This window comes from Tamandua tetradactyla, chromosome 2, assembly GCF_023851605.1.
Source record: "Tamandua tetradactyla isolate mTamTet1 chromosome 2, mTamTet1.pri, whole genome shotgun sequence".
Lineage (NCBI taxonomy): Eukaryota > Metazoa > Chordata > Mammalia > Pilosa > Myrmecophagidae > Tamandua > Tamandua tetradactyla.
This window is the reverse complement of record NC_135328.1, coordinates 130703131-130723676: the sequence shown is the minus strand read 5'-3', so window position 1 is coordinate 130723676 and position 20546 is coordinate 130703131. Positions and strand designations below refer to the sequence as shown.

Here is a 20546-nt window from a genome sequence, read left to right as displayed (position 1 = left end):
ACTTTCGCTCCCCTCCGTGGCCACTGGGATGTGACTGCTCTGGAAGGTGGGGACAGCCCACGGAGGGCAGGGCGGGACACAGGAGAGGGAAGACCGGGCTGCAGGCAAGGGCCTCTTCCCACAGGGGCGCAGCCAGGGAGGGACCCGGGACCCAGCTTCCTACCTCCATGGACCTGCCCCTGCCTCACCCATCCTATCCACCACACCCTGTCTGCCCCCACCCCTATCTTTCCCCACCCGGTCCAGGCCCCCCAACTACTGTCTACATGCTTTAAGGGCACTAGGGTGTGGGGGGAGGCCCCCTTTATATAGGGCCAAGGAAGGGCCCTGAGTCCTGCTAGGTGTGGGGGGAGGGAAGGGACTGGGGGCTGGGAGGGCGTTTTGGTTTAAGCTGCCAGAATGCAATATACCAGAAATGGAGCAGCCTTTAAAAAGGGAATTTAATGTTGCAAGTTTACAGGTCTAAGACAGTGAAAATGTCTGAACTAAGGCTTCCAGGGAAAGACACCTTGGTTCAAGAAAGGCTCTTCAGCTGGAAGAGCACATGGCAACATTTGTTGGTCCTTTGGCTTTTGCTTTTAAACAGCTTCCCTGGCGCTTTCTTTCTGCACCTCCAAACGTCTGGGTCTCACATTGGTTCTCAAGTGGCTGTTCTCCTAGCCTCTGTTTCTGCGGTTCCTCTAAAATGTTTCCCCCTTTAAAAGACACCAGCAAACTAATCAAGACCGGACTTGAATGGGCAGAGCCACATCTCCATCTAGTCAAAAGGTCACACCCACAATACTGAATCAGGGTTAAAAGAAACGTGGCTATCTCCACTAGATTGGATTAGAAGAAAGGACATAGCTTTTTCAGGGTACGTAACAGCTTCAAACTGGCACAGATGGGCTGGGAAGGCTCCTAAGGATGGGAGTGTCACTGAGGTGGGGCCCAGGGGTTTGGCTTCTCTCTTTCTTCCTTTGGGCAGGATCCCAGGAAACTCACCCAGAGCTGGGGGAGAGGGGTTGCAGCGTGGGAGTAGGGTCTGAGACCCCTGGGGTTGGGTTTCCCAGGCACACCTGCCTGTGCCTTCTTTGGCCACCAGAGGCCTCCACTGAGTTGGTCACCCCAAAACTTACTGAGAAGCCAGTCCAGTTCGCCAAACTGTGGGCTGCCACCAGCTGGGTGTCCCTGAGGTAGCCCCTTCAGGTCTGCATACCTCCTGGGGTGGGGGGGGGTGGCTGAAGGCCTGCCCTTGCATGTGTAGAAAGCAAGGCGGAGAGCCTCTCCCACGACTAGGGATGTGGGATTGTCCTCAGAAGTGCCCCAGAACGGATGGCGCCCTTGGGGCGGTGAGGAGGAGGGAGCCCAAGCCCGTGGGGGAGGGACGGCTCACCCAGGTGCCCGGATCCAGTGCTCCCGCCCTTCTCGCGGGATCCGGTTTCCCAGCAGGTAAGTGGACACCTGGGAAGGGCCCCCCCCCCCGCCCCAGGGCTTCCCAGAACCCCACCTGCCCCAGAAAAGGGACACTCTGGGTGAATTGCAGCCATCACCCCAGACGGGGTGGGGGCCCCCCCCACAGCCGGCTCTGCAGGAACCCATCTTGTTCCTTGGTGGCCGCTCCCACTTCTGCCCTGAGCACCCCATGTCTGCCCTTCTCCCCAGACCCCTGCCCCTCAGGGGGCCAGGTTAGGGCAGCTGGTCAGGACAGGCTTGTGGCCCCTGATCCGTCGCTTCCAGTGTTCCCTGTCTTTCCATTTCTGTTTAGATGTCCAAGGTTCCCTTAGCCCCGATGCCCCCAGGCCTCTCAGTGCCCCCCCCCACGTCTCCCAGAGCTTCTCAGACCCCCAGGTGCCCCATGTCCTCCAGCCTTCCCCCATCCCTTGGAAGGGCCTCGGAGCCGGGGGTTCACCCTGCTCCCCTCAGCGAGCAAGGGGGCTGCCTGACCAGGGAGCCACCGGGGCCGCACCGTGGGCTCCAACAAGAGGAGGGGCTGTGTCCTCTGCCGACCCAGGCTCGGGGTGGCCTCCGGTGTCCCCGGGGAAATGGAGGGGGTAGAAGAGGGAACACCAGGGAGCAGCCCCACCTCCCCACCCCCAATCCCCTCCGCGGTGAGGCAGAGGCCTTCATGGTGAGGGGGAGGGGAGGACCCACAGCTCCCTCCGGGTTGGGGGAGGCCACCTACAAAGGCCGACTACCGGGTCCCTTAAGGCCGCGGATGTGTGTTTGCCCGCAGCCCCTACCTGGGAGGTAAGGCACCCTCCCGCTGGGACCGTGGCCTCCAGGAAACAGAACCCTCCTTGTGGCTCTTCCAGCAGCTGCCAGCCGGGTGGGAGGGCCCCACAGTCCCCACAGTCCCCGGCCGCTGATCCAGGGCACCTCCAGGCAGGGCTCTCCTGCACAGCCAGTCCCCTCTGCCCTGCATCTGCCCCCCTCCCGACCCCACTGTGTATGACCCTGCTGCCTCATACCCACAGCCTCTCCAGACTCGAGCACCCTCGGTTCAGGGTTGGGGGCCTGCAGGGCTTCTCCCCCTAAAGCCCTCCAGCAGCCAGCAGCTGTGTGCATTGGAGGTGGGCATCCTGTGCAAGGAGGGCAGGCGCCGCAACTTCCAACTTCTTACCTGTAAAGTTGGCATGCTACAGACCTCCCACCCTCTAGGGACCCAGCACAGAAAGCAGTGGCATTCTCTACTGTGGGGGTCCTGGGCTGCACGCCCGAGTCAGGGGAGGACAAAATGCGGAGATCCAAATACGTCCCACTCAAGGGGGTTTAAAAGTCTGAGCTTCGTTCTCCCTCCCTTGTATGTGACAGCCCCCTGCAGCCTTCCCCGAGCCCCTGGCCGACTCAGGGGAGGCTGTGGGCACTGTGAGACCCCTAGAGTGCCAGGCAGCGACCTGTGTACCCCACATGCTGTCCACGTGAGGAGGACTAGCTCAGGAGGTCAGCACTAGGCAGCCCACTTTTCCGTAGCTGGCCAGTGCTGGGGACATGTTGACTCACTCGGGCAAACCTGGCTAAGCACCCTGCAGAGCGCTGCAGACCCTGCAAAGTGGGGGAGGGCCTCATCTCCAGGCCAGGTGCAGTTTGTCTCAGTTATTTTATCCCAAGAACAGCTTAGCTGGGTGGCAACATGACACTGCTGGAGCCCAGAGGGTAGTGTGTACTCTCTGGGGAAAGAGAATATGGCAGTAGGCAGGGGTGGGCACCAACACCAGAGTCTGGAGAGCTGTGCTGGCAACAAGAGGAAGTGTCCAGGGCAGGCCCAGCTGTGGTATTTATTCCTACTATGAAGTCTTACAAAAATGTAACAATGCAAACACACTGCTTTCAAAGCCACCAGTCAGGGGTGCAAACTCGTGTATTTCCACTGCCGTTCCTTTGCCATCTTGTTACCAGACAAAGGCCATGGATTCTTCTCCCCAACACGCTCAGTAACCAAAGGGAGATCAAAGCAGCTGGAGTACAATTCAGAGATTTCAGGTATTTCCCATGTGTACTCCAATATGCCAGAAGTGAAAAGGAATATTTATATAACAATTCACTAATTAAAATCATCCCTTAATCCTGATTTCTTGGTTACAATTCCTCCTCTCATTTGATAATTATCTCACACTCTTGAGGGGGAACTTGACGATGACTCTTTAACTGCTTCAAGGCTGAAAAGGGGCATTGTTATTAAGGGGCAAAGGGATGAACTGATGAAACCAGTTGTTATTCTTGGAGAGTCCAGTATCTCTGGGTTTCAGAGCTTCTCTGGCATTGGAACAATCTGGAGGTTTCAAGTCTCTGAAAAACAAACTCAGTAAGTAAAACTTTATAGAGTATGGGATATCTTTCAGGGTTTCCAGGAACACTGGGGGTTGGGGGTTTGCCATATTGTTCTAGTTTGCTAGCTGCCGGAATGCAACACACCAGAGACGGATTGGCTTTTAATAAAAGGGGATTTATTTTGTTGGTTCTTCAGAGGAAAGGCAGCTAACTTTCCACTGAGGTTCTTTCTTACGTGGAAGGCACAGGATGGTCTCTGCTGGTCTTCTCTCCAGGCCCCTGGGTTCCAACAACTTTGCCCGGGGTGATTTCTTTCTCCATCTCCAAGGGCCCGAGCTGAGCTGCAAGTGCTGAGATGAGGAATGCCAAGCTGCTAGACTGTGCTACATTGCGTTCTCTCATTTAAGCACAAGCCAATTAAGTTAAATGTCACTCATTGCAGCAGACACGCCTCCTAGCCGACTGCGGATGTAATTAGCAACAGATGAGATTCACCTACAATTGGCTCATGTCCACAGCAACAGAACTAGGTGCTTTCACCTGGCCAAGTTGACAACTGAATCTAACTACCACATGTCCACCCCTTGTCAACTTGGCAGCTACTCACATCACCTTAAACAGGTGCAAAATATTCTCTTCTGGCTGTGGACCTGTGAATCTCAAAATAAGTCCGGTGCCAATATGCAAAGGAGGATAGTTTCCATAGGGAGAAATTGGAAGGAAGATCTGCAGGCAAACACCATTGGATTTCCAAGTCTGAAAGTCATTTATCCTTCGGCTGTAGAAAGCGGCAGTCCCACCCCTTCCAAGGGCCTATGCAGTGGCCGGCCTCTTTCCAAATCAACCTCGGGGAACATCGAGGAGACCACCTCTGGGCTCCACTCTCTCCAGGCATCAGGGCCACCCCTGAGCTCTCTGCCATTTCTGGGGCGCACGCTCAACCCCTCCACATGGTGGCAGCCAGGCTCTCCCAGTCCCCCAAGGAGCGTGCTACGCCTTTTCCAAGGCCCGAGGCTGCACAACTATTCCACTGCAATGAGAGGGGAGACTCATCCTCACCCTTCAGGGTAAACTCACCCTCTCCACACATACAGGTGGGTCCACTCTCCTGGCCGAGGTTTCTTGGCTTCAGACCCGAACTTCCACGGTTCTCACTCTGCAAACTCCAATCTCTCCCTTTTGTGTCCTTTGTCAAGATTGGCGGTGGTTCCATTTACACCAACAGTCTCTTCAAGCCCTCCAAGACTTCTCCATCAATCTCTTCACAGTTCCTCCAAAGTCTTCCCCTTAGCCATCCAAAACACCGTTCAAACATATCTGGCATTTGCAAACCGCAGCAGTACCCCACTCTCCGGTACCAAATCTGTTCTGGTTTGCTAGCTGCCGGAATGCAACACACCAGAGACAGATTGGCTTTTAATAAAAGGGGATTTATTTTGTTGGTTCTTCAGAGGAAAGGCAGCTAACTTTCCACTGAGGTTCTTTCTTACGTGGAAGGCACAGGATGGTCTCTGCTGGTCTTCTCTCCAGGCCCCTGGGTTCCAACAACTTTGCCCGGGGTGATTTCTTTCTCCATCTCCAAGGGCCCGAGCTGAGCTGCAAGTGCTGAGATGAGGAATGCCAAGCTGCTAGACTGTGCTACATTGCGTTCTCTCATTTAAGCACAAGCCAATTAAGTTAAACATCACTCATTGCAGCAGACACGTCTCCTAGCCGACTGCGGATATAATTAGCAACAGATGAGATTCACCTACAATTGGCTCATGTCCACAGCAACAGAACTAGGTGCTTTCACCTGGCCAAGTTGACAACTGAATCTAACTACCACACCATATTGTGGCAGTTTGCAATATTTAGCTGAAATTTGCCTAAGAGTAACCTCCAGAATGACCTCTTGACTTGATTTTAAATCTCTTAGCCATTGAAACTCTATTTCTTTTCCCCCTTTTGGTCAGTTCTTCCATGATATCAGGGCCCGGTGCATCCTTGGAACTTATGTCTCACAATGGCAGGGCCAGTTACGTTTCATGCTGCCAGTTCCAGGCTTACACCCCTGGAAATTATGTCCCGCGTTGGGGGGGAAGTTCCGTGTTTGGCTTAGAGAGAGACCACATTTGAGCAACTGTAGAGATTTTCTGGAGACGGCTCTTAGGCACTAATTCTAAGTAGGTTCAGTTTATCACTACAGAAATAAGTTTCATAAGGGCAAGCCTCAAAATTGAGGCTTTGGCTTATTAAATTGGGAGCCTCTGTTGCTTAAAAAAAAATGCCAGGAATTCCCCAGGTGGGGAAGCTTTATAGTTCTATCTTTCCCAGGCCTCCAGGAGTCTTTCTAATGTCCCGGTTTGTTTATAGTAATTACAAAACTAAGGTTTTAAATCTTTTTTTTAATTAAATAATTTTTAAATTGACATATAAGAAAACAACATACAAACACAAACTTTCTTAACATACAAACATTCCATACATGGTGTATAATCAGTGCCTCACAATGTCATCGTACATTCATTACCATGATCATTTTTTAGAATACTTGCACCACTCCAGAAAAAGAAATAAAAAGAAAAAACTCATACATACCATACCCCTTACCTCTCCCTCCCATTGACCACTAGCACTTCCATCTATGTTTTAACCTCTGTTATCCCTATTTTTTTTTCTATACCCCTTAAGGTTTTGAATCTTACCATTCACACAGCTTTTTTCTCTTTCTACCCTTTTACTTCAGAATTTATACTTTTACATATAAATTTATATATTTATATCATGCACCTAATTATTTCTAAGTAGTTCAAATAGAACTCTTTAATAATTTTCTTATTAATTTGCAATTTCCATCTGGAGGTATGAGAATATACATTGAAAATGAATACAAACAAATAGAAAATTAGTTACACAAAAAACAGAGGCACAGAAATACTTCTGAGAGGGACACATAAAGGATTGAATGTATTATCTCATCCCATTTCTATCTTTTTGCAAAACTAACTGTAATAACTATAATGGCAGTGTTTTCATTTTAAATCATATTGAGGCCAAATTATGTAACAGAAATAAAACCTTTTTTATAGACTCATAACCAAAATCTTTTCAATTTCCAATACAGCCCAAAGGTCCCCTTTTTAAAATAATTTCTGTAATAAGTAACCACTTAGGAACATCTGTCCAATACAAATGCAGGAATACATCAATTAATAACTGACTACACCAGCCAACAAACAGGCATTAAACGCTTAACACACCCACTAACAATTAAACAAGCATCAACTCTTACTATACCCAGGTAACACACTGGCTAGTATGTGAGCAGGCTTACTTAACTTCATTAAATACCAATTAATTGTTGGATTACTCATTTTTCAGGAGTATAATCAATAGACAAATTTAGGCAGGGCCTCAAACCCTGTACAGAACACACACCAAATACATCATTAACAGTTAAACAGGCATAAAACTCTTAGCACACCAATTTAACAATTAACCAATACTTAGATAACACGGTGGCTAGCACTTAAACAGGCTCACGTAGTTTCATTAAACACCAGTTAATTGTTGGATTCGGTTAGGGCTTCAGACTTTGTTCAGTAAGGTACCCCAAATCAGAAGGTGTAGGAGCCAGAGCACTGGGGATTGTTCTGGAAGCATGACCCAGGCCTAGGTCAGGGGACTCAAACTGCCTATTTACTCCCCGACCCACACTTACCCTGATGACCCACTCACCCAGTCAGATGTCCAGACCTGGAACTGCAAATGGTTCCTCTCTTTGAAGCTTTCTTGGAGCAGCAAAAGCCTCTGGAGTGCCGGCAGAGCAGAGCAACCCCGGTTGCTGAGCCTTTAGGTTAAATTCAGTCCGGCGGCCGCAAAAGGCTCAGCTCAGCTACCTGGCTTACAGCTGCTCTGCTGGGCCTCCAGAGCTCCGGGCATTCGTCCCTTCATGGTCACCAAATTGTTATGGGAGAACATAACAATTGCCTTCTTCTGCCTGACACGCTCAATAACCAATTCCTGAGAATTCCTGAGAAACCAGGGTTTCGAAGAAAGAGTTATTACCACACATAGTAGGAGAGCAGATGGACTAAGGACCCAAAATCTGTCTCTCCTAACTGCAGTAATTCAGGTAGTTCTGTTAGAGAAAAAGTGGGCAGGGTTTAGGATAATAAGCACTATGGCCCCAGATGATGTAATTACAGGTGCTCTAATTATTGAGCATGCGCAGATTGATTACATGCTTAGTCACTAAATGCATGAAAGAAAATGGTGGAATTGGGTACAGGTAACTTGTGGGTTACAGGTCTAAGCTACTGTCAGGTGGGCCCACTTAGGTTAAAGCCAGTTTCAACCATCAAGATCATTTGGAACTTGGGGGTGCATTAGTTCCAGAAAGACCCAAGACCCTTCAGTATCAGCCAGCAAACACTTTCCTTAGTGATTACAAGACTCTAAAGTTGAAAAACTGGACATCTAGGTACAGACGGTTAGTCACAAGGTTTTTACAATCGCAGGCGCTGAAGATAAGGGCTATACAAACAATTAGAGTTCAAGGCAGCTGGGATACAATTTAGAGAGTTCAGGCACTTCCGTGACTACTCCCATATACCAGAAAGTGAAAAGGAACATTTATATAACAATGTAGTAATTAAAATCATCCCTTAAATCCTGATTTCTCGGTTACAGTCTTTCTCCAAGTACAAACCAAGTCCCAGGTCAGGGCAGCGCAGGACCCGCCCGGCCCGTCCACGCCCGTCTCCAGGCGGCCTGTGCGCTCCTGGGGCAGCGGCACCAGGGCGACCGGCGTGGGGCCAGCGCGTCGCCACAACACTGCGTGTGGCTGCCAAGGGCTGGGCCCCGGGCCTCCGCGGACCGCGCGCCCGCCCCCATCCAGGCGGGGGTAGTGGGGGGTGGGACCCCCCCTCCAGGCCGGAGCCCCCTGACCTGAGAGCCCCGCATCCCAGACAGCTGCCAGGGCAGCGCAAGAGAAGCGGGGGCATGCGCAACTCACCCGAGAGCAAAGCCACTGGCCCCCCTCCCCCTCCCTTCCCCCGCCCCCTCCCATCCCTGCCGGAAGCCCGCGCCCGCGCCCCAAGCCCGCGCGCACGCCCACGGCCGCTGCACTGCGGCGGTTACCAAGACGCTAGCCCCTCTCAGCCAATAGAGCCAGCCTGTCGGCCTGTTCCCCGAATCCACCAATGAGAGAACAAATCAATCATTTGAAACACCCAATGGGAAGAGCACTGCGGCGCGAAAGGGGGCATTTTGATAGGAAGAGCAGAAGCCGCGGTTGGCCAATAAAGAGCGAAAGGGGAGGGGAGGGCGGGCCTTAGGCGGCTCGATGGACGGGGTCGCAGCCAATCCAAGCGGGGTTCTTGCCAGCCTCATTCTGGCAGCCCAATACATGGCCGGCGGGGCGGGCACAGCCCCTATATAAGGACTCGCGGAGCGTCGGTTGTAGCAGTCTGCGTGCTCGCTCCCCTATTCTCAAGGCTGTCCTGACGACCGCGCCTCCGCCGCCATGAGAGAGATCGTGCACCTGCAGGCCGGGCAGTGCGGCAACCAGATCGGCGCCAAGGTGGGCGGCCCGGATGCGGGATCCTCTGCGCGGACTCGGGCGAGCGGTTCCGGCTCGGAAAAGATGGCGGCAGCGGGTCGGGCGGGCGGCGTCCCCGCATTGCGGTCTCCGGGTGGCGGGCGGGCGCGGCCTCGAGGAACCCGGCGACGCGGCGGTGGCCGGAGGCGGGGGACGGGGAGCGGGGCGGAGCCCGGAGGGGCTGGGCAGGGCCGGGCCGTCCGTCCCGGGCGGGGTCTCTCCCGCGGCCCGGCCGGCGTGACTCAGCCCTGCGCCCGCCGGCCCGCCCGCGTCTCGCGCAGTTCTGGGAGGTGATCAGCGACGAACATGGCATCGACCCTACGGGCACCTACCACGGCGACAGCGACCTGCAGCTGGAGCGCATCAACGTGTACTACAACGAGGCCACCGGTAGGGACCGCGCCGCGCCCCCGCTCCCGCCCTGTGGCCCCACCCCCGCTGACACCCTCCTTGCCGCCCCCAGGTGGCAAATACGTGCCGCGCGCCGTGCTGGTGGACCTGGAGCCGGGCACCATGGACTCGGTGCGTTCCGGGCCCTTTGGGCAGATTTTTAGGCCCGACAACTTCGTCTTTGGTAAGTAGCCGCCCCAAGGTCATCCCCGCCCGTCCCAGCCGTGTTGACCGCCGCCGCCCTGCACCCCCCTGCCCCGTCACTCAATCCCCTGTCCTCAAGCAATGTGGGGAGGGAGGCCCAGCTGTCCGCTGGGAGGCGGCTGCCGAGGGAATCTCCCCGGGGAGGGAGGGGAGGCTGTGCTGGAGACGCAGCATGGCGCCCTGGGGTATTGGCAGGGGCTGCCTGTGAGGGAGGGACTGGTTTGACTTTGGTCCATTGCCCGACTTGTAACTGCCTTATCAGCTTGGCCTACGTGAGCATGCTTGCAGGATGAGTACTGCCGGTCACCTCACACAGTCACTTGTTGGCCCCTTTGGCACAGCGGGTGGTGACTGGGGGTGCTTGCCTGGCCTGAGAGTGACTGGCTGCTGCCCTCTCTTGTAGGTCAGAGTGGGGCAGGGAACAACTGGGCCAAGGGTCACTACACAGAAGGTGCAGAGCTGGTGGACTCGGTGCTGGATGTTGTGCGCAAGGAGGCCGAGAGCTGTGACTGTTTGCAGGGCTTCCAGCTGACCCACTCCCTGGGTGGGGGGACTGGGTCTGGGATGGGTACCCTCCTTATCAGCAAGATCCGCGAGGAGTACCCTGACCGCATCATGAACACCTTCAGTGTGGTGCCTTCGCCCAAGGTGTCGGACACAGTGGTGGAGCCCTACAATGCCACTCTCTCAGTGCACCAGCTGGTGGAGAACACAGATGAGACCTACTGCATTGACAACGAGGCCCTCTATGACATCTGCTTCCGCACCCTCAAGCTAACCACGCCCACCTACGGGGACCTCAACCACCTGGTGTCAGCTACGATGAGCGGTGTCACCACTTGCCTGCGCTTCCCCGGCCAGCTCAATGCCGACCTGCGCAAGCTGGCTGTCAACATGGTGCCTTTCCCACGCCTGCACTTCTTCATGCCTGGCTTCGCCCCACTGACCAGCCGGGGAAGCCAGCAGTACCGGGCACTGACTGTGCCTGAGCTCACCCAGCAGATGTTTGATGCCAAGAACATGATGGCTGCCTGCGACCCGCGCCACGGCCGCTACCTGACGGTGGCCGCTGTGTTCAGGGGCCGCATGTCCATGAAAGAGGTGGACGAGCAGATGCTGAATGTGCAGAACAAGAACAGCAGCTACTTTGTGGAGTGGATCCCCAACAACGTCAAGACGGCCGTGTGCGACATCCCGCCCCGCGGCCTGAAGATGTCGGCCACCTTCATCGGCAACAGCACGGCCATCCAGGAGCTCTTCAAGCGCATCTCGGAGCAGTTCACGGCCATGTTCCGGCGCAAGGCCTTCCTGCACTGGTACACGGGCGAGGGCATGGACGAGATGGAGTTCACCGAGGCCGAGAGCAACATGAACGACCTGGTGTCCGAGTACCAGCAGTACCAGGACGCCACTGCCGAGGAGGAGGGCGAGTTTGAGGAGGAGGCGGAGGAGGAGGTGGCCTAGAGCCAGAGAATCAATGGCTGGTCAAGTGTGCAAGTGGTGTGAACTCTTTATTCACTCCCACCCCATTCTCTGGTATCCACGTCTCACTGTGCTGTGCACTCTTTTCCTGTCTCAATGTCACCTGCTGTACAGACACCACCACCATTAAAGCATTTTCATAGTGTGTGGTTCCGCCTCTCTCCTTCCTTCTGAAAGGCCTTCCGTGTGCTGTTGCCAAACGTTAGTGCATAGCTGTCCTGCATGGCTGCGGGGAGAGCAAAGCTGCAGCAAGCCCTGGGCTTGGCCATGCTCCCGCCTGGAACAAGCGTGCAAATGGGCTGTGGGTTCGTTGGGGGATCTGCTCCCCTGAGCTCAGATCCTGGGGGTGGAGGGTACCCTGCCTATCTGAAAATGGGCATGGGGGGCTGGCTTAGTTTACAAGCTCAAGAGTCAGGTGTCAGTGGGCCCTGGGGCAGGGATCCTGGTGGGCAGTCCCCCCTGGGGTGGTGCCCTTCAGAGGCAGCTGTGAAGCTATTAGACACCTGTCTCTATGCCAGTGGAGCAGCACCGGTAAGTGGGCCGAGCCTCCAGCCCTTGCTCCTGCTCCCAGCTGCCTGTGCAGGGAATGTAAGGGGAAAGGGGTGTCTGAGAGCCAGCAGCACGTGGGGGTGGGGACTACTCACAGGGGATGAAGCCCATGTAGAAGGGGATGAGGCCCTGGCTGCGGTAGATGGTGTGGCTGGGCCAGTGCGTTTGGGGCAGCCTCTCGCCAAGAGCACAGATGGGATTCCTGAACAGGAACTGATAAGACAGGCAGGCACTGAGAGTTGCTGCCCCCACTTAGCCAGCAGGTGTCCAGACCCGGCCTGCGAGCCTCAGGAGGCCAGAGCTTCCAGTTATTCCATCAAGCAAAGCCAAGACCTTGTAGGGATTAGGGGGACAGAAGCAGAACACAGTGCAGGGGTGGGGGTGGGGGGGCAGGGGAGCCTGGGCAGCCCCCTCTGGCTCTTGCCACTCAGGGGTCTGGAGCTGGTGGCTTGTACCTGGCTCTTGTCAAACTCATCCATGGCCTGAGTGACTCCATCACGGTAATTCATCCCCATCACCCAGGCAAACCGGGGGACAAAGCCAGCATAGCCTAGAAAGAGGGAAAAGTCAGAGCCTCCCTACCATCTCCAAGGGTGCCTTCTGGTTCCTGGGTGCATCTGGAAGCTGGCTGGTGGTGGCTCCTCTCTTTCCCTACAAAGTGGCCACTGCCTCGAAGTCGGCCCAGGAGGAGGTGGGCACGGGGGTGCTGGGGCTCCAGGAAGTAGCTGAGGAACAGGAGGGGTCCATGGGACTACCTGGCCTGGTTACCGTCACCCTGTCCTGGCCCCCACCTGAGATGGCCTTGCGTTGGATCAGGTTAGGGTGGTCCAGCTGGGGCAGCCTCTCGAACCTGCCCACATCCAGCGTCTCTGATCCGTGGGGGGAGGGTGGGTACTCGTCCCTCCTGTAGTGGTGCAGCTGGTGGGGGAGGGGGAGGCGGGCGGGGTAGAGAGCAGCCTAAGTCACTCCCTAGCCCTGTAGGCCTGGGAGGGGGTGAGACTTGGCCCAGGGCTCTGCCTATTACCTGGTACTGCTCCGAGGACTGGGGCACAGGGGAGGGGGTCTTCCAGGCCTCCTCCCCCCATGCCAGCCTCAGTCCCGGGTGTCCGAAGTCCCATTTCGTGCCTGGCGGGCATGGTGGGTAGGGAGGATAGGGCATGAAGCCTGCAGGCACCGAGACCTGCCTGAGCATGCCTGGCAGCCCCTGGGCATTCGCCTCCTGGGGTGGGAACCGGCCCAGGATCTCAAAGTTCTTGTGGGGCCTGAGACCTGTACACATAGGGCAGCTGGTGAGCTGTGGGCAGTTGGCAGGGTTCCCAGAGAGGTGGGGTGCAGGGCCCAAGGGGTGTGGGGGCCCAGGCGGGAGGTGGCTCGCCTGTGTAGTGCGGAATGTAAGGCTGGGTCAGTTCCCTGCAGGGAACCAGGGGCAGCTTGGACTGGCTGAAGTCTTCTATAAACTTGGGTCGAGTCAGCGGGGAGAGCACGGAGCAGGGGCTCTTGCGCACGCTGGGGTCCATGAGCAACTGCGCTGTGGTGCGCCCGTAGGTGTTGCCCACCTGGTAGCGCAGCTGCGGGTAGAAGCCGGCATAGCTGCATGGATAGAGGGGCAGGGTGGGTGGGCCTGGGCAGGGGTACGGGCAGCAGACTGCAGGGCCAGCCTGTCGCCCCGTATAGTCTGAGACCTGCGGCACAGCCCCTGACCTTGCCTCATGTGCCAGGGGGCTTGCTGAAGTACCTACCTGTGAGGCTCCGGACACTCAAGCAGGTACACACCGGAAGGGTGGCTGGCAGGTGGTGGGGGTGGGAGGTGAGGGGTTACAGGGGTGCCACCTACCATCCACCGGTGTCCTCTCCTCCCCTGTGCCCCATCCTTCGGGCAATGAGTGCTGAAAGGCAGGGCTGGAGCTCAGGGCCTGGGATGGCAATGGAGCTTGGTGCACCACTGTTTGGGGGGTGGGGGCGGGGGCTTGCTTATATCAAGTTGGCTCCACCCAGATGGTGGGGGGTGCTGTTTGGCCTGGCTTACTGCCCCTCAGAAGGCCAGGAGACAACTGGGTCAGACCAGCACCTGGGAGGCAAGTGGGAGGGCTTCTGGTAGAAGGTGAGGGGACCTGAGCTCCAAGCAGGGGAACATGGGGGACCTGGCAGCCAGAGGGGGGTCAGCATTTGCTCTGCTGGGGTGGGGGGTGACCACCTGGTAGTGTGGTTTGCTTTCAGCTTAATAATCACAAAAGCTAATGTGGTCTTGTTTAAAAGGTAAGCCATGAAGCAGAACCAGCAAAGGACTCCTCAGCAAACGCAGCCCCTCTCTTCCCCAGAAGTAGCCATTGTGAAGAGCTTGCTTGTTATTTCTGTAGCGGAGAAGCTTAGCCTACCTATAGGCTAAGAGTCACCTCCAGAGGACCTTTTTTGTTGCTCAGATGCAGCCTCTCTCTCACTTGCTCTGCAAGTAAAATCGTTACCCTCCCCCCGAGGTGGGACATGACATCCAGGGGTGAAAGTCTTCCTGGCAGCGTGGGAGTTGATTCCCAGGGTCCCTGACAGCGTGGGAGATGACTCCCAGGGGTAAGCTGGGCCTTGGCACCGTGGGATCAGCAATGCTATCCTGACCAAAAGGGGTAATAAAATTGTAACAAATAAGGTATCAGTGGCTGAGAAGTTCAAATAGAGTTGAGAGGCTACTCTGGAGGCTACTTTTATGCAAGCTTCAGCAAGATATTAAAATGGTTTGCCAAACTCCAACCGAAATCATTCCTGCCAACCCTGAAGAACACCTAGGGTTCTATCTGAGATGCTACAAAAGTTTCACATACTAAGTTTACTTTCCAGGAACCTACCACCTCCTGGGCCAGATAAGTCCTGAAACCCAGAAGGGCTAGCACTTTCCAACATGAAAAAGTTAGAATGGATATAGCCCAGTTACTCCTAAAGATTTGGTGAAAGATCAAAAGTGAAGAACAGAGAAAATAGGATTTGACAAATGAGTATGACTGCTGAATCACTGTATTAATATTTCTTTTAGTCTCCAATGTCTTGGCGCACCCAGAAGGAAAAACCTGAAATTGTAGAACTGTAACCCATATCAAATTCTGAAATCTGTTCTATAACTGATTGTTGCAGTGTGCTTTGAAATTTATTGTTTTGTATATATGTTGTATTTCACAGTAAAAAATGTTAAAAAAGAATTCAGCTTGGTTCCTTCTGTTTATAAGCCTTTTACATGTAAGTGAGTATACAGCTTGGTGCACACTCACACACTACACAATCCATAGAGAGGACCATGTGTGCATCTAGGAGTACACACTCATAAACACACAATCCACAAAGGGGCCCATGTGTGTATATAGGAGCACATGCACAATCCACAGAGGAGTCTGTGTGTGCATCTAGGTGTATGTGCATACACACACACATATATACCATGTACAGGGGGCTGTTTTTGTTTTTCATGCAGGGCCGCCTGTGGGGCCACATGGCGTTCACGCCCCTCTATGACACTACGAGTTTGCTCAGCTCCTCTCTCTCTCAAGCCCGGAGAGTTGTGAGCAAGGTCGGTGTTAGTTCAGCCCTCCTTGCCAGCAGCCTGGCATCCCCAGTTTCTGCTCTTTGCAGACATGCCGGCACCTGGTGTGGCGAACCCGTGGCCAGGGGCAGCTGGGACCAGGGACCCCCCTAACTCCACCCCCGCCCAGTGCTCTCTTCCCCAGGCCTCCTCAGCTCCTCAGGGCCACTGTCCCCAGCTCCCTGCACTCCCACCTTTGGCCCTCAGCTTTGGGGAACCCAGCCCTGGAGCCCCTGCAGCTGGCCACCTGTCCCCGCCTGCCCACAGTCTCCCGAGGCTCTCACCCAGGGATATAGTGGGGTTCTGGCGTGAAGAGGTCGTGTTTCTGAGTAGCTGTCATCATGCCACAGCTCTGTCCCGGCTCCAGCTCCTTTCTTGGGTGTCTGCCCCAACCCCACCCCATGCTCTGCCTCCCTGTTGCCCAGCAACCATTGTGAAGGGGCCAGCATTGCTGGCATCACCTGGCCTGGGCCTAGCCCGGGGCTGTGGCCTAGGTGGCAGGCTGGGGAGGGGTGTGTGGGGAGGGGTCCCTAACTCGGCTCAGCAAACAGGCGCCATCCTCAGAGCACAGTGGTCCCACCAGGTGGGTAGTGGCCGACTGAAGAGCAGCCCCACGGGGGACCCTCAGGGCCTCCTCCCCAGTTCTTTACCACAAGCACCCCATCTTGACTAGGGGTGCCCTCACGAGCTGGCCTCAAGTCTGGGACTCCGGAGCCCAGGCTCCATCCCTCAGCTCCTTCACGTGGGGCAGGCGCAGTTTTTCATTCTAAACAGATCCTGGCATTTTTTGGTAGAGGAAGGACTTTCTAGCCATAAAAGCAATGGAAGAAAAGATTAGTAGGCTGAAGTAAATGTTTAAAAAACACAATCTGAAGAGGCAAACCACAACTGGAGAAAATATGGTGACTGTGGGAGTCAGATTCAGTTGTCAACTTGGCCAGGTGAAGGCACCTAGTTCTGTGGCTGTGGACATGAGCCAATGGTTGGTGAACCTCATCTGTTGCTAATTACATCTGCAGTCGGCTAGGAGGCGTGTCTGCTGCAATGAGTGACGTTTGACTTAATTGGCTGGTGCTTAAATGAGAGAGCACAAAGTAGCACAGCCTAAGCAGCTCAGCATTCCTCATCTCAGCACTCGCAGCTCAGCCCAGGCCTTTGGAGATGCAGAAAGAAGTTACCCCAGGGAAAGTTGTTGGAACCCAGGGGCCTGGAGAGAGGACCAGCAGAGACCATCCTGTGCCTTCCACGTAAGAAAGAACCTCAGTGGAAAGTTAGCTGCCTTTCCTCTGAAGAATTAACAAAATAAATCCCCTTTTATTAAAAGCCAATCCATCTCTGGTGTGTTGCATTCCAGCAGCTAGCAAACTAGAACAGTGACAGATATTACGAGCAGATAATAACTGCCAAAACCCCTGAAACTAAAATAGGAAAAGTTAACACCCTAATGGTAAAATGCTTAAAATATGTGAAAACTAAGGAAACAGACAACAGTCTCTAAACATATAGACGTAAGGCTGAACCTTATGAATCCAGAAAATGCTGATTAAATGCTGACACTAGCATTGCTAACCGCCCTGCTGGCAGGTTCACGTGAGAACAGCTTTCTGGAAAGCAATTTGGTAACACATCGCTCAACCCTTTCTTCCACTTGTAAGAGTTTGTCCAAGGAAAGGTTCATGTACTTGGCTAGACACACCTGTGTAGGGTCGCCCCACACAGCAATGCTCACCACAGAAGAACGTTGGGGCGACCTGAGCAGTGTGGCGGGGGAGCTTTGTCAGCAGGTGTGTGGCTGCATACCCATGGCAGCCATTATCAGTTACGCTCTCAGAGAATGCTGGCAGCCTGGGCAGGGGCCTCAGTGCACGGTTTGTGGACCCCCTGCCCTCATTAAACTTGAGCTTCCTCACACACTTCTGTCCACCCGCCTGTCCATCTGCAACACCTCGAGGTGCCCAGCACCTCGGGAGGGGTCTGAGAGACAGACACACAGTCGCGGTGGGGGAGGGCCTGGGGGAGGCTCTGTGGGTTAGGTGGTCTAGACCTGTCAGCACAAGAGGATTGGGGGGCCAAGGTCAGGGCTGGGTCTGCCCGGCCAGGCGGCTCTGAGGCTGCGTCTGCAAGGCCTGGGTACTCGCTCAGGCTTATGATTCCTTCACAGCTAGGACTCCCTGCTGGAGTCCCGGAGAAGGGCAGGGGTTGGAGCAAGGGAGGGGAGGGGGGCAGAAGGTTAAGGGAGATAGGCCTGGGACCACTCCCCCTAGCTCAGCCTGGCCCCCCACCGGGGCTAGGGCTGCACTGCACTGCCTCCTTCCCTCCAGGGCTGAGCTGAGAGCCTGGACAGCAGTGGATACAGCTGGATGATGCTCCTTCCCCAGGGAGTCCCTGGCAACAGAGGGGGCCCCATGCCCCAGTGAGGTCACAGAGCTGTGAGGGTGGGAACCCGAGCTTCAGACCATGAACTTTGACCAGAAGGCGGTGAAGTTTCTGGCCAACTTTTACATCAATGGAGGCCAACACTGGACCCATGGCCCCCCGCGGCCAAAGGCACCGGCGCCCACCCAGTAACTTCAGAGGGTGGGTGGGCAGGCCTGCATGGCACCTGGGCTGGGAGCATTGGGTGGGCTGGGGCTTGATGGTGGCTGTCTGTCTCCTTTACAGGCCCAAGGCTGCTGTGCACTTGTCAGACCCAGAATCCAGGTCAGCCTGGGCCAAGATGGGGTCCCCAGGGGCCTGGGAGGTCCCAGCTGGCCTCAGGGTACGAGTAGGCATCCCCCAAGACCCCCTGTCTGCCTGCATCAGAAGACAGAGGGAACTGCGTGAGTGAGGGTCTTAGGGAGGTGGCCTGGGGCAGAGGCAGGGGTCCACTGGGTAGACCCCAGCGTCCAGCCCTTGCTTCCTGCCGCCAGTGCTGGAGCGACGCCCACCCGTTCTCAGCGACTTGGAGATCCCCGGTCCCACGAGGTATGGGGTGCCCGATGCAGCTCTGCGCGAGGCCTCCCCGCACCCCTGCTACAGCATCGGTCGCAAGCCCACAGCCCGCGGTGTGTGACCCCGGACCCCGCGTCATTCTGCACGCCAATCTGGGAGCTACCCCACCTCTCCCCGCGGCTCCGCTCGTCCTGGGGCTGGGGGCCTGGCTCCCACACCGCCTGTGTGTCCCCCACCCCCGCCCCGCCGCCTGCGTGCCGCCTTCGCCCACCCTTCCTCCCTCAAGCGCCGCTTCCTGCTTCCCCACTGCAGACGGCGGCGGCCGCAGGGCCTGGCAGACCCTGTGGTTCCAGAGCGAAAGCCCGTTCACGCAGAAGACAGACTTTAACCGCGAGCAAAAGGTAGGCGGCAGGGTGCACAGGTAGTTTAGTGGTTAGAATGCCCGCCTTCCACGCGGGAGACCCACTTCGATTCCATGCACCCCCCCCCCCCCCAAAACAGTAGGCGGGGACGGACGGGCCCTCGTGGGTGGAACTGGGCGTGTCTGCAGCGGTTCCTCGTGAGCCGGGGGCGGGCCTGTGGCTGTCGGGCCGGCTGGGATCTGCAGCACCGTCTCCTCTGCAGTGGCCGTCGCCCACCGACTACCAGCCACTCAGCGGCCCCGCCTTCCCCACCTTTAGCTTCGCGGGCCGCCGCCAGGACTCCAAGACCCCTGAGGGCCGGCGCCGCCTGGGGCCGCCCCGGGCAAGGGGAGCAGGCGCCCGTGCCCAGGCCACACTGCAGCCTCCTCCCCAGTCCCCGGGCGAGAAGCGCCCCAGCCCCACCACCTACGACGTCCTGCCTGGGTGCCGCCTGCAGAGCCCGCGGCCGCCGGCCTTCTCCATGAGCCGTTCCCCTGCCTTCACAGCCTGGGTCAGCTCTTGTAAGGAGCCCGGGGAGAGGGGTCAGGGCAGGGTGGGAGGGAGGAGACGAAGGTCCTGGAGGGGGCCGGATGACAAGCTGCAGGGACTGGAATGTGAGTGAGAGCTGGGACAAGGGCTCCCCGCGTCCTCTCTCTGCAGCCAGCTCACCAGGCCCTGCCGCCTACGATGTGGAGAATTGCTACAAGTCCCGCTTCCCCTCCGCCCCGGGAGTGGTCATCCAGGGCGTGCGCAGGCCCAAGCGCCACGACACAGGTCCCTTCAGCACACTCTAGATCCTGCTGGGTGCAGCCGGCCGGCCGGTGATTGCTTGCAACCCAGGCCTCCAGGGGGCCTTCCCTGCTGTCTCCTGGAACTCGGCAACCCAGCCTGACCTTTACTGACCCTCTTGGCACTGACAAGAAGAGCCCCACTTGGAGCCCCATTTACCTGCCCTCTTCCCATACAGAGATACTGTTGGTTCTTCTGAACTCTTGTTGTGTGCTCTTGGCTTACACATTTGATGCCCTCTTCTCTAGAGTAGGCTGGGATGGCAGCCAGGGACTGGCCTTGAGCTCCTTGTCCATGGAAAATGGACAGGAGGGGTGGGGGTCCCGTGGGCAGTGCAGGACCACCCCTTCCTAGCCGTGCAACTCAGGGGACCAGTCCAGCTGCCCACCTACCCTAGGGTCAGTAGCTGCTGAGCCAAAGAACTGACCATTGGAAGCATGGGTAAACTCCCTGAATTGGGGCCAGCCTGCCCAGCAGCTGTGGAGGGCTCAGACACTTGCCTCATCTGGGCTGGCCCCATGACCCTCAGGATCAGGCCAGGAGGCCCGAGACTCATGCGGCTGGGTGAGGTTGGTGGCAGAAGGCACTGAGTATGGGCCTGCCTTTTGGGGCTCGCCCCCTACCCCCAGCTCGTGAGCATGGCAGCAGCCTCACCAGCCACTGGCTTACCCTTTGACCTCCCTGCTATTCTCTGAGTCCCATGCCACTCCATCTTCTCTTTCAAAATAGCACCTGCAACAGCTGCTCCCGAGGGGGTGGGGTTCCTCTGCTTTTGCAGGGGGGTGGTCAAGACCCAGAAAGTGTGAGTGCTGTGCACCTGTGTCCTCTGGGGTTGGACTGGTCTCCCCATTGCCCTACCATATCAGAGCAGTGGGACTACAGATATATGCCACCTAGCCCTAGG

General features: G+C 56.1%; 3 protein-coding genes across 9 annotated transcripts; 2 read left to right on the top strand and 1 right to left on the bottom strand.

Moving 5' to 3' along the window:
* The first annotated feature begins 9119 nt into the window (after positions 1-9119).
* Positions 9120-11555, top strand: TUBB4B (tubulin beta 4B class IVb). The gene is made up of 4 exons (XM_077148913.1): positions 9120-9316; positions 9616-9724; positions 9798-9908; positions 10332-11555. Exons 1-4 carry the CDS (start codon positions 9260-9262, stop codon positions 11390-11392), a joined length of 1338 nt encoding a protein of 445 aa, XP_077005028.1. The 5' UTR covers positions 9120-9259; the 3' UTR covers positions 11393-11555.
* On the bottom strand, positions 11421-15953 carry CIMIP2A (ciliary microtubule inner protein 2A). Of its 3 annotated transcripts, none has more exons than XM_077148914.1 (7): positions 15806-15953; positions 13335-13549; positions 12984-13228; positions 12751-12877; positions 12415-12509; positions 12055-12172; positions 11421-11687 (listed from the first exon to the last, which is right to left on the bottom strand). In XM_077148914.1, exons 1-7 carry the CDS (start codon positions 15922-15924, stop codon positions 11548-11550), a joined length of 1059 nt encoding a protein of 352 aa, XP_077005029.1. In that variant the 5' UTR covers positions 15925-15953; the 3' UTR covers positions 11421-11547. The 3 variants fall into 3 exon arrangements, with proteins under 3 accessions (XP_077005029.1, XP_077005031.1, XP_077005030.1); XM_077148916.1 differs by having other exon boundaries at positions 12984-13084; XM_077148915.1 differs by having other exon boundaries at positions 11421-11636; positions 15806-15948.
* A 66-nt stretch (positions 15954-16019) lies between these two features.
* STPG3 (sperm-tail PG-rich repeat containing 3) lies at positions 16020-19842 on the top strand. 5 transcript variants are annotated; one of them, XM_077148918.1, is made up of 7 exons: positions 16020-16104; positions 17843-18085; positions 18183-18340; positions 18431-18565; positions 18765-18853; positions 19077-19374; positions 19514-19842. In XM_077148918.1, exons 2-7 carry the CDS (start codon positions 17979-17981, stop codon positions 19645-19647), a joined length of 921 nt encoding a protein of 306 aa, XP_077005033.1. In that variant the 5' UTR covers positions 16020-16104; positions 17843-17978; the 3' UTR covers positions 19648-19842. The 5 variants fall into 5 exon arrangements, with proteins under 5 accessions (XP_077005033.1, XP_077005035.1, XP_077005034.1 ...); XM_077148920.1 differs by lacking the exon at positions 16020-16104 and having other exon boundaries at positions 17569-18098; XM_077148919.1 differs by lacking the exon at positions 16020-16104 and having other exon boundaries at positions 17581-18085; positions 18411-18565; positions 19133-19374.
* Positions 19843-20546: the final 704 nt, after the last annotated feature.